The following is a 16,307-nucleotide window of genomic DNA, read 5'->3' as shown; positions in this document are numbered from 1 at the left end:
TGCGCGATTAAAATAAAACATTTAATTTAAAAAAAAAACCGTCGATATTTTGAAATGTTTCAATAGTCGTTTTGGGGTCCTTGTTTTTTTATTATTATTATTTTGCAGCTTGACTCAATACTACCTAGGATTGTATTATTTGACTCTACGCACTCCGGCCCATTGGGTGGCAGTAATGAGACCCCTGATGCTCCACGTTGTCCCGAAGCAGGTTTAGCAGGAAAGTTTTCAGTCCTGCGGCTGTTAACGGTGCGTTCTGCGGACCTCTGGTAGACATGTATGCGGGCTTTAGACTGCTCTGAAGTTGCAGCAGCTCCTCAATTCTTTCTTTACTAAACAAACCAGTAAACAGTTAAGCTTATATTTATTTTTTCCGTGCTCCTCCGCGAAACACGTACACAGTACTGCCGTTATGTGTATTTAGCTAACTGCTCCTGCGGGGCTTTGTGAAAACATTTTGTGGCTTTGTCGCTGAAAATTGACCTCGTCAAAACAAACCAGGACTTTGGGATTGACCATTGTAAGCAAAATTCCAAGCAGGAAGTATGAAATGTACCCATGATAATGCTCATTCCTTTGTTTGTGCTGCTAAGCGTTTCATAGATATAGCATTATCTCTCCAGACTGATGGTGTACTCTTAGTTTTCCTTGTGAATTATCTGTTTCATTGTGTTTCTTTAAAACACTGACAGACGAGTTATTTGCTATCTTTCTAGTTCCTAGGCGTCGAGTTAGCCTTTATGGTGACGTGTCGTCAGTAAAATGATAACGTTAATGGTTTGATATAAAAGCCAGGGACGTTACAATATGTATACACTTTACGGTCTGTGAAGTTGTAATGTTAGTTTTTTGTCCTAACAGATAGTGGTAAGTTAAGCTAGTTCACATTTTAACTGCGTGTTTCTTATAAAACACGAAATTACATTTTATACTAACGTTAGCTTTCTATTCCACTATGTACAATAATAACACGTGTTTCAACTATACTAAACTTCCCTCAAATTAAGAGAAGCTACTTTGACTTGTTATTAAAATGTCATGTCAACAATTAGACCAGTTATTCTATACAGGGGCCTGTCCTACCAGGCAAAGCAGTCTGTTAGCCTTACATTGACTGTCCTGGATAACCTGTATCACGGAGCTGGGTATCAGTTAGCTCAGTCAACTATGTGTTTTCCTATTCAGCTTCATATAAAAGAGGCTGGGTTGTTAATTATGAGTGATGTCATCAGAAACATGAATGAAGTACTCCATAAAGGAAATAAAACAGTGACACCTAGTAGGCCACCTCAGGAAAAATGTCAACAAAGTGATATCATACAACAAAATAAGATGTAAAAACACAAATTGCACGCATTAAAAATAGGCAGAGGCTTGAAATACATGTAGGTGTTCATATAAATTACATAAGTATAAAGTGAGTATTTTTATTAGTTGGATGATGAAGAAACCATTCTGAATATGTCGCACATGAATAAACAAACTTGTTTCTGCTCCTGATGCAAAAAGTGGAAAAGTAGTTTATGACTGTAAGGTCTATCTAACCCAATAGAGCCAATTAACAGTGTGTGGATTACATTTTCTAATAAAAGACAATGTTTGGTTTTTATTTCCAGTTATCATCATGCAGTTGACTCATGTTATTCTCAGCTGCAGTGATAGAATCAGTGTAAAATCATCCACACTGTCAGCTGTCACTGACGGGGGATGAAATAAACTTTGTATAATTCAAATGCAGCTAAAGTCACAAATATGTGTTTAGTATCATTAAAAAATCTCTCCATTTCTTTTTTATTATTTATTTTATTAAAAAGTGGAGTATGTACAGTTTTAAAACATAAATGTTGATGCACTGTCCCAGAGATAAACTTATAGCTAATTGTCATCTGCAGTAGCTTGTCACAATGAAAACCAGAGTGGACACTTGGAACAATGATATATTTCTACTGACCTATGAAAATATATATTGCTGTTTTTTACTCATCACTTTATTGTAAAGTCAGGACTTTTATCCATCTTTCCATCCTGTGATCTTGATGGATCAGTGGTTGAGTGTTGAAAAGTTGTGATCCAGTATTCTGCAGTTAACCTGCTATGGAGCAAGCTGTTTAGCACCAGTTGTCATGGTGATTTATCTCAGTTAAAAGTAATGTAACTGCATGATACTGGACAACCTGAGTTCAGCCTAAAGGTAGCTGGCTAACCTACTAATCTCATGTCATAGTACAGGCCTCAGGTGTTCTTTGACTTGTCCAGAAAGTAAAAATATGAGTCAATCAAAGAAGTTCTAAAATATTAGTCAGTAAAATGAGAAAAGAAGCTAAAATATATAATAATTTGATTATCCAATATATAGCAAGACATAAACTTTGATAACTATGTTTGTTGTTTAAGATACAATGCTACAGTACATTAAAGGCCCTGCACGCCTACACAGGTGTCACTTATTTTGGTTGATTAGACCTCTGTTGAAGCTGAAGGTGAGCAGAACTATGTTTGACATTAGGTGAGATCATGCATGCATAATATAATTATAAATGTGAGAAAGAAGTCAATCAAACACCTTCTGCTACAAACTCTCATCCAAAATAAGTGTAATCGTCTGTGTAGGTGTACTGTGGTTGTGTAAAGTGTTTTAAAATCAGTTTTTCTCAATGAGCTTACCATAGAACCCACATTTGAAAGTAATTCAGGCAAACGTGCATTCAGTTATGTTGTCCGCAAAGGCTTTTTATTTTTGTACATGTTTGATGTCTGCACTTTGGCAATAACCTCTCATCTACATTTATTCCAACAGGTCATAGTGTGTGATACGAGGAAAAACTATGCATAAAGTGTGCTGTTGTTCCTTCGGTGCCTTCGATCACCTGACACACGAAAGCTACACGATTCACAGAAGATAATACAAACCAGTGAGAGGTCATTTTACCTGCTGAAGACCAGTCTGATCTTGCTGCCGTCATCATGTCAGCAGAAAAGGAACCGGTGGCTCCGGATCTCATGAATCCTCCGCCTCCCGAGGTTTCTAATCCCAAAAAGCTGGGTCGGAGGACCAACCAGCTGCAGCACATGCAGAACGTGGTGATCAAATCCCTGTGGCGACATCACTTCGCCTGGCCTTTTTACCATCCCGTTGATGCAGTCGCTCTTGGACTACCGGTGAGTAGTTGAATTATTTAATGTATTCATGAGCTCAAAAAAAGGTTTTATGGAAATGTAATGACAAGTAGGCACACTTCTCCTCATTAGTCATAAACCTTAAAAAAACACATCTGCTACTCCCACAGTGTCTTTGAAGAGTTGTACATTTGCACTTTGTGATATGGTTATTTCATTCACTTCAGTCATAATAAATGCATTTTTTCAGGTTCTGATGTACGGTAAAGCAAGAGGCTGGATTAGTACCCCCTGGGGGCACTTAAGCACCCCCACTGGGCTTTTGGTTACCGCCAGAGCTCTCAATTTTCTGCCATTCTGCCGTCATTTTTCCCATTTTTTTTAACCACAGTGCAGTGTCACCTGCTAACCAATCATCATTTGTCCAGCCATCAAATTGACGCATAAAAAATGAATGAGACTTAACTTTTATTGTTTTCCGATTTGATGGTGGCTGGTGTTGGGTAGAAACCTCTTAACTCCATATTCCATTTTGGACACGTGAGGTTTCCAACAGCGACAATAATTATCAAAGCGCACACTTTTTTCTCCCATCATGTAGGGGCCCCTTTCTGCTCAAGGGCCTCTGGGTACTTGTACAGATTACCCCTATGGTAAATCTGGCCATGGTAAAGCACATATGCTTCTACAAACAAATTGAAGTGGTGTATAGGCTTTGGATTCCTGAGCACTGCCCCCCCATTGTTCAACAGCAATCAGTGAAAATGTCATATGTGTTTATGTTGTGCAAGAGCATCCTCTCCTCTTTTTTCTCTTTTTTTTCACTGGATGATGTCACTTAGATATTTTTATCATTCTGTCACCGCAGTTGTTCACTGTTTTGTTTGTTTGTTTGTTTGTTTCTCTCATGGCCTTATTTCCTTCTAATCCTCATTCAAACCCACTCGAACAACACATCACAGTGAGTATAGAGAAACTGAAATGTGGCATCACACTCAATCTGAGTCGCATCCAATATTTACAGCACATGCCCATCGCTGAAACAGCCTTTGTGTTATTAATATGTATACTTATTAAATGAAATGTGCATTTAATAGGGATGATATGTTAAATAGTCCCCAGTGATGATGACTGTTCACAGCGAGGTAAATTGATTATCCTGCATAACTAGGACATTGCTTTTGTATAGAGATGTTTTCTGAAGGGATACATTGAAATGGAGTTTGAAAGAAAATTCCATTCAGCGCCATTGTGTTAATGTGGAGGCAGAAATCTCTGAGACAAATATCTCAAAACCCGAGTAAAGAGAATCAGAACCGTCTGCATGGCTACACACCAGCAACATGGGTCTTATTTACATAGTTTTGACTATTGCTTTTAGCGGTTGCGGGATGTTAATGACAGTTTGGGTAATAATTTCATCAGTTGCCTTCTATTTTTTTTTTTCTTGACTGATAGGAATGATGACCAAAAGTATGAAAAAAATAAACTGGAATGATGCTGGAAGTGAGAAAACATCATATTTTTTTCTTTTTTTAAATGAACAAAGGCAGAAATGGTGCACTGTGTAGTTTTTTTTATCATTTAGACTTCAATGGATCCTTTTGTAGATGCAGGATGGAAACAAAAAGTCAACATTTATTCAACAACAATGACTCTTCCTCTTAATCAGGATTATCATAAGATCATAACATCTCCCATGGACCTGGGAACCATCAAGAAACGACTGGAAAACAACTACTACTGGAGTGCCAGTGAATGTATGCAAGACTTCAACACTATGTTCAGCAACTGCTACATATACAACAAGGTGAGGAACTTACTGTTTGGAAATGCACTGCGCTTTTTTGCCTCACAGATTCTGGATCCTCATAGATTTCCCCTCTGTCTGGCAGCCTACAGATGACATAGTGCTGATGGCCCTTGCCTTGGAAAAGATCTTCTTGCAGAAAGTTGCCCAGATGCCTCAGCAGGAAGTGGAGCTTGTACCTCAAACAGCCAAAGGGAAGGGCAAAAAAACGAGCATTTCAGGTAATGAACTGCAGTCGGCTGCCATAGCAAATATAGAGGAGTTTGAATTTCATGAATCATGAATTTAATGAGCTTTACGCCATACTCATGTAGCAGCCAGGGTTTACAATATTTGAAGGATGTGTAGGCATTGAAGGGAAAGATATCAGTAATTATGCTATGAACACCAGTGACACCCACAGCCAGCAGTCAGTGATTAACTGCATAAGTGACCCTCTTTAATTTGACCCCTTGTCTATGATCACTTCATGCTCAATTATACCAAAAATATGTGAGGCGCAATAATTTTTGGCAAAGGAAAAAAGTCAATATTGCAAGAAAATAATCTAAATTTATCTTGCATGCCACAGAACATGGATATAATAATATAACTGCTTGTATTTTGTCTCCTTTAATGTGTGTTAATATGTGTATACAGGTGGGCAGGATGGGGGTGTGGCATGTCCTTCAGCTACAACTGTCACATCTCAGCAAAGCCATAACTACACACCCCCCAGCTCATCCTCAACTCCCAAACAGTCATCACAGACTGCCACGAAAGTGAGTCACCATTTGTGCCTTGAATTCCTGTATCATGAAATCTTAAAAAATACAGAGACTTATTGTGTTTTTGTGTGCGTGTGTGTGTGTGTGTGTGTGTGTGTGTGTGTGTGTGTGTGTGTGTGTATGCCAATGAAGAAGCAAGGGTTCAAGAGGAAGGAAGACACTCCGGATGACTTGTCCTCAGCGATTGTAATCAGTTTGAGTGATTCATCAGAAAGCAAGAGGAGACGTGAAACCGCAGGCCGAGCCGTCAATCCTTCTAAGAGCAACTTCGACGAAAAGGAGTCACCACCAAGAGAAAACGAACAGGACGGATTGAGCCAACAGCTCAAATACTGCAGCGATATCCTGAAGGAAATGATGTCGAAGAAACACGCTGCCTACGCCTGGCCTTTCTACCAGCCCGTCGACACTGAAGCTCTGCAGCTACACGACTACCACAACATCATCAAATACCCCATGGATCTCAGCACTGTTAAAGTATGAACTTTATACTTTTCTTTTATCTCTTTATTTCAGCAATGGATGTTTTTTGAAAACTTGGTGTTTTTTAATGTCCAGAAAAAGATGGATGGAATGGAGTACCAGGATGCACAGGGATTCGCTGCAGATGTGAGGTTAATTTTTTCAAACTGCTACAAATACAACCCTCCGAATCACGATGTGGTCACCAAGGCCAGGAGACTTCAGGTGCATTTTGAAGTAATTAAACTATTTCCATACCTCTGTATAGCTTTCCATTTCACTTCATTCCTTTTCCGACTGCTACATTTGCTCCAGGGCGTGTTCGAGAAGAGGTTCGCGAAGATGCCAGACGAGCCCGTCGAGTTAATTTTGCCGGCGAGCTCCACATCTGCTAATAGTTCAGGTTTTAGCGGAAACAGCTTTGACAGATCCGACTCGACAGAGGATCGCGCCACCCGGCTCGCTGAGTTGCAAGAACAGGTGGGTTCCTGCGTGGTTCTCTATAAAACAAAGTCCTGTTAAATAACATCAGTCTGTTGCTCCCAGACAGCAGCCTTATTTACGCTCTGTTTTGCCACATGCATGTTCTCCTGGTAGATTCATTGACCTGGAAATCCCTCCTCACTATAAGTTGTTTTTTTTAATTTCCAGATGAGCTGAGTTTTTTCTGGGGCAGATAACACATTTGCAATCAGCTGCTTCAGGATTTCCTATCAGTTTTTTGGCATATCAGTTCCATCATATATAAACACTGTGGGATCACATGACCAACACATTATACGCCATACAGAAAGTGAACATTTGGGTCCATCTTAATCAAGTGAAATATCATCTGCACAGCAGATATCAAACAGATTTCAAACCGCTACCCCATGATAACATCTCTTAAAATATTTCACCTTACTTTGTGGCTTTTAAATGAACAGCAGGGAGGAACATATGCACAAAAAGCCTAGTGTAGACTGTTAAAATCATATGCTGAACTTACAGTTGATCACTCTTTTCCCTGCTGCCTTGTCTTTATTCTTACACCTTTTTTAGCATCTTCTCTCTGGCACACTCTGGCTCCCTTCTTCTTTGACTTCTCAATGTTACAATTTATCTTAGTCGTCGTTACCTCTTAAATTGCTATGTGATACCACTCTAACTTATTATGTGTTGGCACTCAGCTTAAAACGGTTCACGGACAGTTGGCTGCACTCTCTGAAGCCCCTGTGATTAAACCGAAGAAGAAGAAAGAGAAGGAAAAGAAAGAGGACCGCCGGCTATATACAGACAGTACACATTCCAAATGTGCCTTGAATTCCAGCTCCAGGTACAACATGTTACATAACTGATGAACTCTTTATTCATAGTATGTGACTTCCATAGCGATCTTTAACTCTTTCCTCTTGTATTTCAGACAGTCATGGAAAGCCGATTTAGATGGCGAATGTCTGCCGATGACATACGACGAGAAGCACCAACTGAGCCTTGACATTAACCGTTTGCCCGGCATCAAGCTGGGTCGCGTGGTGCACATCATTCAGACACGAGAGCCTTCCGTGTGCGACACCAACCAAGATGAAATCGAGATTGACTTTGAGAAACTGAGGCCATCCACTCTGCGCGAGCTGGAGCGATACGTCAAGTCGTGTCTGTACAAGAAATTTAAGAAATATCAAAGTAAGTACGAAGCCTTTGCCCCATCTTCCTTTGAATTCCATTTGATATTAAGGTGTTTATTACCCAGGATTCCATCAACATCTGTCACGTTTAATTGGTGATTTTCTTTCCTTTTATTTTCCTGAACCCAGAGAAAAGCAGTCAAGCTGCATCACATCACGTCAACAGCAGTACTTCCTCAGATTCTGTCATCAGCAGCTCCACTGACTCCAGTTCAGAAAACAGTGACTCGTAACAGCTGCAGTAATTTATTTATTTTTTCTTCTGTGACCAACTTAGATTGTTTTCAAATAATGTTAACATGCTTATTTTTCTATTTGTTCTATGTTTAATACACGGTGAATTAAACTTCCCACCATTTTTGTATTCAATGTGGTTTTTCTTATTCTCTTTCTTTTTAAATTGCAATATCCGTCACTGGGGTTTCTTATCAGACACTGTGAATCTGAAGCATATCTGGATTGGGAAATATTGCTGGGCTAGTACACATTTCATAGCTTCTGAGTTTCAACCAATATCCTGTTCCTGCCATTCACTCCGTCCACACAGTTTAATCATAGACCTTTTCAATGCATCATCTGGAAAGCCCTCATAAGCATCTGTTTAAGCTGTGGATGGGTTCATTTAGCTTAAAGTCACATGTCTCATTTTAAGGGCGATGAAATCAAAATGTAGAACTACAACAAGAAACAGTCTCAAGAAAACTTCAATGTTACAAGGTATGCATGGGTACACATTAGAACCTGAACCATACTAGGGAGTCAAAAAATCTATATATTGAGTAATAGTCTTACATATACAGAATGTATACATGAACACATTTTTTGCCATGATCCCTCAAATATGGTTATCAAACACTTGTGACAATCATGTATAATGGAGGCATGATATTTAACAGTTTAACAATAAACTATTGTATAAAATGACACAAATGGTAAACCTCACTGCAAATTAAAAAATAAATAAATATATATATTTTTTTCTCTCAGTGCAGCTTGGACAACATATTCACCAATGCCAATATATCTGTGATAAGCCAGTATCAGTTTGGCTCTATTACACAGCTTTGCATATCCACCACACTTAAATATGCTTTTGTGTCTGAAGTGATTGATTTTTTTAAATATTTATTTTTGGAAACCGAGATTTAAAACTTACCACTGAAAAACCTCACATGTGGGTTGAGGTGTTAATTCCGCTTTTTAACCTCATTCTGCTAATGTGTCAAAGATGTAATGGCTCTGCTGCTTGAGTGTCATTATGTCTTCTTGCATCATATGACATGAAACTCTTGAAGTATTTTTTCCCTAAAACTGTAAAATACAACTTAACAACTTTAATGGAGGTCTTAGTGGTGATATGAAGTACACTTTGCAGAGCTGTATACAGACAACTGTGTAGGAGACAAAGTTGGTAATGGTAAGTTGCCTCCACCACAGATTTTTCACCTAAGAAATATAGATGGACCTCTACTGAACAGTGAAGTTTCATCCAATACTCAGTGATGAATGTGATTTTCTTTTTAAACCTTATTAAATAACATTACTGAAATTAACTGTCTAGAGCAGAGTCCAGATGCACTGTTCCTCAGTGAGCTGGTTTTGTTGCCTGTTGAAAAATACACCACAGAAATTTCAATACAAAAATATCAAATAGTACCACTCTTAAACCTCTGGTGAAAATTGAAAATCAATTCCTATCTTTGATACCGTTTAGCACTTAATGCTTGAAACAATTTACCTTCAACCTTTTATTTAACAGTTTAAGGTGTGTCCTTTTTTCTTATTACTTAATATCTTTTCAATCTCTTCATGAATAATACACTGACATTTTTAAATGCCACCTATGATTATTTCATTTAGAACAGTGAATAACCTCCATAGACCTTTGTAAAAGGCAGCACTAGTGTTTTGCATGTTTTAGTCCATTTACTCCAAATGACTATTCAGCATAATGTGGTGTTTGTGGGTTCAGTCTGTCCAGGGCTTTTTAAATTGAGGTATGAAAGTATGAAGCATGCAGAGACTTGAGTTCAGTTATGCATCCAAATGAACTTCATGTCCGCCTTTATTTTCTAAATTTGTGTAGCATGGTACTGACCTTTCAAATCAGTCTACTCATAACCATGTTACCATACAACAGCAATATAACTGTTGATGTACTTGTGACTACTGAAACAGACAAAATAAAAGCAAATACTGATGATTTACCTCTCATACCGACTCAGGAGAACAACCTACTGGAGCCCAAAATGTTTTCTGTGACTATGCTGTATGCTTTGGAAAACATTCAAACCAATAGGAATGTAATTTGTAGTAAATGGACCACAGCACGAAATATCATTGGATGAAGAAATGTTATTTACAGAGAACATAACCAAAACAGTACAATTGTCATTTAATAGACGTTTTATGTTATTTTCTTCTCCAAATACATTTTGGTTGTTCTTAATATGACATAACGCAGTTTTAAAAATCGCTTTACAAAATTGTATTTATCCTATCAAGTGCATTCAGCCCTTTTTTCCCTCTTCTTATTGGTGAGTTATATGTATGTAAATGTAGTGTGTGTTAAAATAGATTCCCTGTTAAGGCTCTTTTTACAAGGTCCTGCTTTATGTGAGAAAAGGGTGGAAGTAGTTCAACTTATAGTGTCTCTTTTTCTGTTAATAAAAGTAAAAGAGCAAAGGTTGGCATATTTAACACAATAGGTGTAAAATATACTTTACATTGTGCTCTTTAGTAGCGTAGTACACCATGATGAAGGAAAGCCCTCTTGACATTGACAGAGTAACTCGGCTTCCTCTGGCCTGCCTGCCAACTGCTGTGCAGAAACTGGCACACACCCAAAGCTGTTCAGTTCAAACAGCTGGTGCCTCCACCAGCTTACGCTCCATCAGATCTCTCTGCTTAACTTCTTTCAGCATGGGCTAGAAGCACTGGCCCCATGTGGTCGGGGTCGTTCCTATAAGAGGAGTGTGGTAGTAAAGCACTCTTATTGGCACTGAGAAGATGAGAGAATCAACAAAGATGCTGCTTGCAGTTCAGTTTTCAACCAGGAGATGGCCATCCTCAGCCATCATTCCATCATTATTTGTTAATGCATTAAAGAACACTGCTCTTCAGAGAAGTGCAACTTAAAGTGCTTAACATGTAGAGAAAACAACTGAACACTGTACAAAAGAGTAGATATTCAATTCATATGTATTGTGAAACAAAGGTTAAGGATACATATATCAGTGAAAGGAGGGGGCACTGTTAGGGCATTCATCATTTACTCTCTCTCTCCTCGGCCCAGCTTGCTGTCCTTGCACTGTGCATGTTGCAAGGAGACGTGCTCTTTGTGACCCGAATTCCCAATGTCCAACATGGAACGTGGCACCCAGCACCCGCTCCACAACCTTGGGGGCATGATTGATCAATGCCACAACTCCAATGACAACTAGTCACCCCTACCGCTTCTGGACATCACTCAGAACGCATAAATTCAATGTTTCAAAGACAACACATACACACACACGCACTACTTTTCAGACATATCATATAATGCTTTGATTAATGGATCTCTGGTTTTCATTTTCTTTTCATCGCCTTTTAGAGAAACCCCAGAGAAAATAATATAAACTCGATGAATGTGGCTTCGTAGTGTCAACTTGAGTCAAAGTGTTCTTTGATGCACTGCACATGCATGCACTTCTGTTGAGTAAACGATTTATGCTAATGTGACATATATCAAGAATCTTAATTGCAAATCAGTTGATTATACTACTGTTCTCACTAAAGCCGAAGCCTTTTTTTTTAATAGGCTCAATTTGTAACAAAGTTTATGATGCTTATTAATCTATTTTAAAACCATTACTTATCCAAGAAGATAATTTGCTGAGCATGTTCTTTTACAGCACTGCACTGCATCACATTCACATACAGTATACATATAGTATTCACTACTGGTAGCTGGCCAGGACCACATGCTTGCTACTCAGCAGTACAGTTGGTTAGTTGGATCTGTTAGGGCCTGCATGCCTTGCACAAAAGTACTCAGATAGTAGATTTGGAGCTTTTCCTCACTCTGATTTTCAAGCCAGTGTAAGGAGGAGGCCTCAGGGCTATATCTATCTCTTTTCTAAAAACTTTTTGTGACCTTTATTCAGGGCGGTAGATTGGCTGAGCATTCCCACTCAGATTTATTATGTCATTCTTGGGATCGAACCAGTAACCTTCCCGTCATAAGCCTTATTTTCCCTAACCTTTACCATTTGGCCAACAAATATCCCAGAGTTCCTCGTGTTTATATGGTGTGTGTCTTTCTTGAATGTTATCTGTTTATTTGTCAGTTACTGTTGAAATGACCTTAAAGAAAAAAGCCATGACAGGATGTTCCAGGAGCATCCACTTGAAATTTTCTGACCTTCTGTTATCTGTCTAGACAGGATTTAGGGACTAGACATGCTCTTTTCTTTTGACAACGCAATATTTCAAATTGTGTACAGTTTCACATGTTGACATAAGTGAACACTAGTCAGTTAAAATCACAGTCTGGTGTTGTTGACCAGTGTTGTTCTTCTAAAACTGGAGGTTAGAGACAACACTCTCTCTCCACACCCTGAGAGAATCGTGCTGTTCTTTTTTTGTTCATTTTTTCAAGGAGCTCTGGAACTGCTGGCACACATTTGTCCCAGATAAAGGCCTACTTAAAGATTTATATGCTGTATTTTAGGCTGACGGGGCTCTTCAAAAGGTCTTAAAAGGTTAAGTGATCTCGTGGCTCCATCAGCCACACATTTAAAGACCATTTGGGCATCAGAGGATGCATTGTGCAAAGGACATTATCAACAGCCATTCCCTCAGCTCTTCCATTTTCATATGTGCCAAGATTACAGAGTTTTATCAGAGATATTTGAGGGTTTGGTCAACCATTAAGAGTCCATGCCTTGTATAATCTTAAAAAAGTGCTGCATTAAAACATAACCGTGACTCTTAATGACAGTCAGTCTTGCATTTGTCTGCTTACTAAATGCTTCTTGAAGGTCAGGACCACTGAGAGTGCAGGAATTGCGGCGGATAAAGCTCAAAATGCCCATTTTAGAGGGCTTATCCTCCAAGATTTTTTTTTTTTTTTTGGGAGGGGGTGCTTATCCTGATGTCCAACATTACCCTGCTACAAGCTGCACACATGGCGTTAACACATGTTGCGGTAAAAACTAAAAACGGCCTCAGGCTACGTGGCAGTCCTGCATGGATTTCTGCTAACAGCCTTTCTATATGGTCCATGTACTGTATGTCTTTCCATATCCCTGCATAAGGCTGTAACCAACGAGGGAGGCTTTTCTAAGTGGGAATGAAACACCCTGAATGGTTTGACCATGAGTGAGTGAAACACTGTTCGTGTCAAACAGAAAAACAGAACAGCAGTTGAACTGCAGGCCTGGACCTCTGGGTCAGAAATAATGGCCAGCAGCCATCATGGGAACAATGACATTGAGAGCAGTCAACAGCAACACAGTGTATCTCTTTATGAGGTAAAGCTGACAGCCAAATAAATAAAGGTGCAGCTTTGAGATGAATCCCCTACTTTGCAGTCAGATGTGTCTTAAAGTGAACAGGTGCATTAGAGAGTTAATGCACCAGAGAGATTGTCAGCTCAGTGTCAGAACAAAAAAACCTAGTTCATGTCAACTAACCAACTGTCTATCAGCCTAGAGGACCTGCTCAAAAGGGTCTCATACATGCAGCGGGATGAGGCAGTGCTTAAAATTCCCCACCTCCAAAAGCTCCTGGAGACTCTTGTCTGTGGAGTGTTGGCAGGTGGAGACAGCGGAAGATGGTAAAGCTCTTGGCTCCACCACTGTAATTCTGTCACATCATTCTTAAAACATCTTGTCTGCTGTATCTCTATGTTCTCTTGACATGCAGTGATGTCGTAACACAATTGAGCAGAAGGAATTTTTTTTTACTGGAAAGTCCCAAAAGGGCTGTAGAAGAAAATGTTTCTAATACTGGGCTTCCTGGCAGACTAAAGACAGAGAAAATCCTGTGGAAATCCTCAAATTTAAATCTGCTGTATAGAGCTGAGAGCGCCTATTTGACTCTTTTCCTTATGCAGATATTTAAACTCACTCATGTTTATACCTATTAATGATTGCAATGTGTCCACTTGTACATCGTTGTCCAGCTTTGCGATCTGAAAAACCCTCTTTCAGACACAAAGAAAGCACAGAACATGAGGTTTTGCTTTGCTGCTCTTTTTTATGTCTGGATATAAATTAGTCAAACATGTTCCACATCCCTGTGGAAATGTGGAGGTGGGAAGGGACGACAGTGACTAAGTTGAGAAAGTAATGAGACATGACAAACAGGCATTAACAAGGAACAGGTGGAGCACCCTGGTAGCTGAATTACAGTGTATGCCACATAACTGCAATGGTTTGACTCCAGCTGTGGAACCCCCGTTGCACGCTATGCCCCCCCCCCCACCCCTACCCCCTGCCTCCTGTCTGCTTCTTCAACATCAGCTATCCATTACAGAGAAAAATGCCCAAAAAAGATATCTAAAAAAAGAAAAAAGAAAAAAAACAAGGAACAGATGTTAGTTGCAATTAAGTGTTTCATTGACTAATAGTGGTAAATTATTAACGAGGACTGGAATTGGGGAAATCTAAGGAACAGGAGAAGGAAAGTAACAATGGAAGGGAAGAACTGAACAAAGTGTTGTGTATTTAAAAAAAAGGAGGAACATAATAAAGCATATAGGGGACAGTGGTCAGGGAGCGAGGATGTGCTGCATGTAATTTCCCATTAAAGTAGGTGAAACCTGAACAAAATCATGACCTGCTAGGTTAAAGCTGAAGTATTGGCTTATGTTATCTCCCCTTACAGAGAGGGGGGTATGTGTGGAGGCCTGCTGTTTATTTATAAAGTGTGGTTATTGTGGATTTCAGCTTGTGAAAATATGACAAATGTGGTATAAAATGTGTCACTTCCTAAGTATTGGCTTTGTTTTGGAATAGACTCCATTGCATCACTGAAACAGAGGCATGATAAGACAGGTCATGACAAGCCAATCGGATTTTTCAGAAGCAGATTAGTATTTCCCACTGTGGTGGATGTAGTTTATGTCATAACAATGTATTGCTTACATTATGAATAGCTAAAACTATTTAACCACCTATTCAAGATAACTAACACTTATTCAATTTCACACTATTAACTCACTCAAATAAAAGTTTGGTGCATTATTGTGAACATTATAGGCATGTCACCAGTGAGTTACACTGAACATTGTTTCATATATTTTGCAATCTACAGTGTATGGGAACTACTACTAACTTAAGAAGTTAGATACTCATACCTCTCTGTAACCGCAGGACTGTCCTCAGTAAACTGTTTTCTACTTACCCGTGGCTGATTTCACTGACCCTTTAACTTGTTTATTCTGTTACGTGTGTCTAATTTTGTAAATAGTTTAGCTCATCTCTCCCAGAGGTTGCTATAAACAATGTGTTCCTGTCAGTTGTCCTATTCGGGCTATATAACAGATCATCTTTGTTTTACATTAATCATTCAGACATGACCCGTGAGGTGTGTGTGTATGTGTATGTGTATGTGTATGTGTATGTGTGTGTGTGTGTGTGTGTGTGTGTGTGTGCATGGTAGTGGGGTACCTAATTAAATTAAGGGGGCCGCACCAGTAGTTTAGTACTGCACTTCCAGAAAGTTTGACCCTGGTGAAACCCTAGTAGGTGAAGCTCCTGAAAACAAACAAACACAACTAGATCCAACACTTTCCAAAACAGTATCTTTTTTAGACCTTGAGTCCCTGACTGTTTCAAATCTTTAACACATCTGTAAATTAGGCCTTCTGACAGATGACCCAGAAATAACTTTGATGACATAATCATGGTTATGTTCTGACTTGACAAAACTCGATTAGACTGTATCTATTTTCACTGACTTTGCAGTCTTCTCTGTGAATAATAAACTGATTTTGACAGTCAAGTGCCACTTTAATAAAAAAACATGCTCAATATCTTCACAATCATCCATGTCATTATAATTATGAAATTTATTTCGGTCTGCAATCAATAACATAAATAAAAGGCACAGAAAAAGCAACATACATACCTCTGTGCCCTGTCTTTTTATGCCAGTGTTATTTCCTGATCATTCATTTTTATATGTGTGCAGTAAAAACTTAATTAGTGATACTTTTAGTTCCTCATTACAGCTGTTCCATAAAATCACTCCTGCGACTGAAATACAATATTTTACATCAGCCCTCACTATTTTTAAGCAACTTTAAGACAAGATGTATCTTTATTATGACACAGTAGTACAGTGGGAAAAAGTAGAAGCGTTGGGGTAAAAGGGATCAAATAAATACAATAAAATACTATATACAATAAACAATCTTTGTGTAAATAAATCTGCTATATATAAATGTACAATATGCAGAAGTTCCTGAGGTTATATATGTGTGCAATGTTCCTG

The 16,307-nt window shown here is 38.9% G+C and overlaps 1 protein-coding gene across 1 annotated transcript; it reads left to right on the top strand.

Annotated features, from left to right (window-relative positions):
- Window positions 1-241: 241 nt before the first annotated feature.
- Window positions 242-8,139, top strand: brd3a (bromodomain containing 3a). Its single transcript, XM_053339378.1, has 11 exons — window positions 242-520; window positions 2,798-3,159; window positions 4,790-4,927; window positions 5,013-5,148; window positions 5,567-5,688; window positions 5,827-6,171; window positions 6,253-6,381; window positions 6,472-6,636; window positions 7,326-7,471; window positions 7,559-7,821; window positions 7,953-8,139. The coding sequence occupies exons 2-11, from the start codon at window positions 2,965-2,967 to the stop codon at window positions 8,054-8,056; spliced, it is 1,743 nt and encodes a 580-aa protein (XP_053195353.1). The 5' UTR covers window positions 242-520; window positions 2,798-2,964; the 3' UTR covers window positions 8,057-8,139.
- Window positions 8,140-16,307: the final 8,168 nt, after the last annotated feature.

This window comes from Scomber japonicus, chromosome 19, assembly GCF_027409825.1.
Source record: "Scomber japonicus isolate fScoJap1 chromosome 19, fScoJap1.pri, whole genome shotgun sequence".
NCBI classification, from domain to species: domain Eukaryota; kingdom Metazoa; phylum Chordata; class Actinopteri; order Scombriformes; family Scombridae; genus Scomber; species Scomber japonicus.
The sequence above is the reverse complement of the archived record's forward strand: the minus strand, read 5'-3'. Positions and strand labels throughout refer to the sequence as shown.

Coding starts and splice junctions, on each gene's coding strand:
- brd3a (XM_053339378.1), top strand. CDS start 2,965: ATGTCAGCAGAAAAGGAACCGGTGGCTCCGGATCTCATGAATCCTCCG. Junction 6,637..7,325: donor TCGCTGAGTTGCAAGAACAG/GTGGGTTCCTGC, acceptor GTTGGCACTCAG/CTTAAAACGGTTCACGGACA. Junction 7,472..7,558: donor GCCTTGAATTCCAGCTCCAG/GTACAACATGTT, acceptor CTTGTATTTCAG/ACAGTCATGGAAAGCCGATT.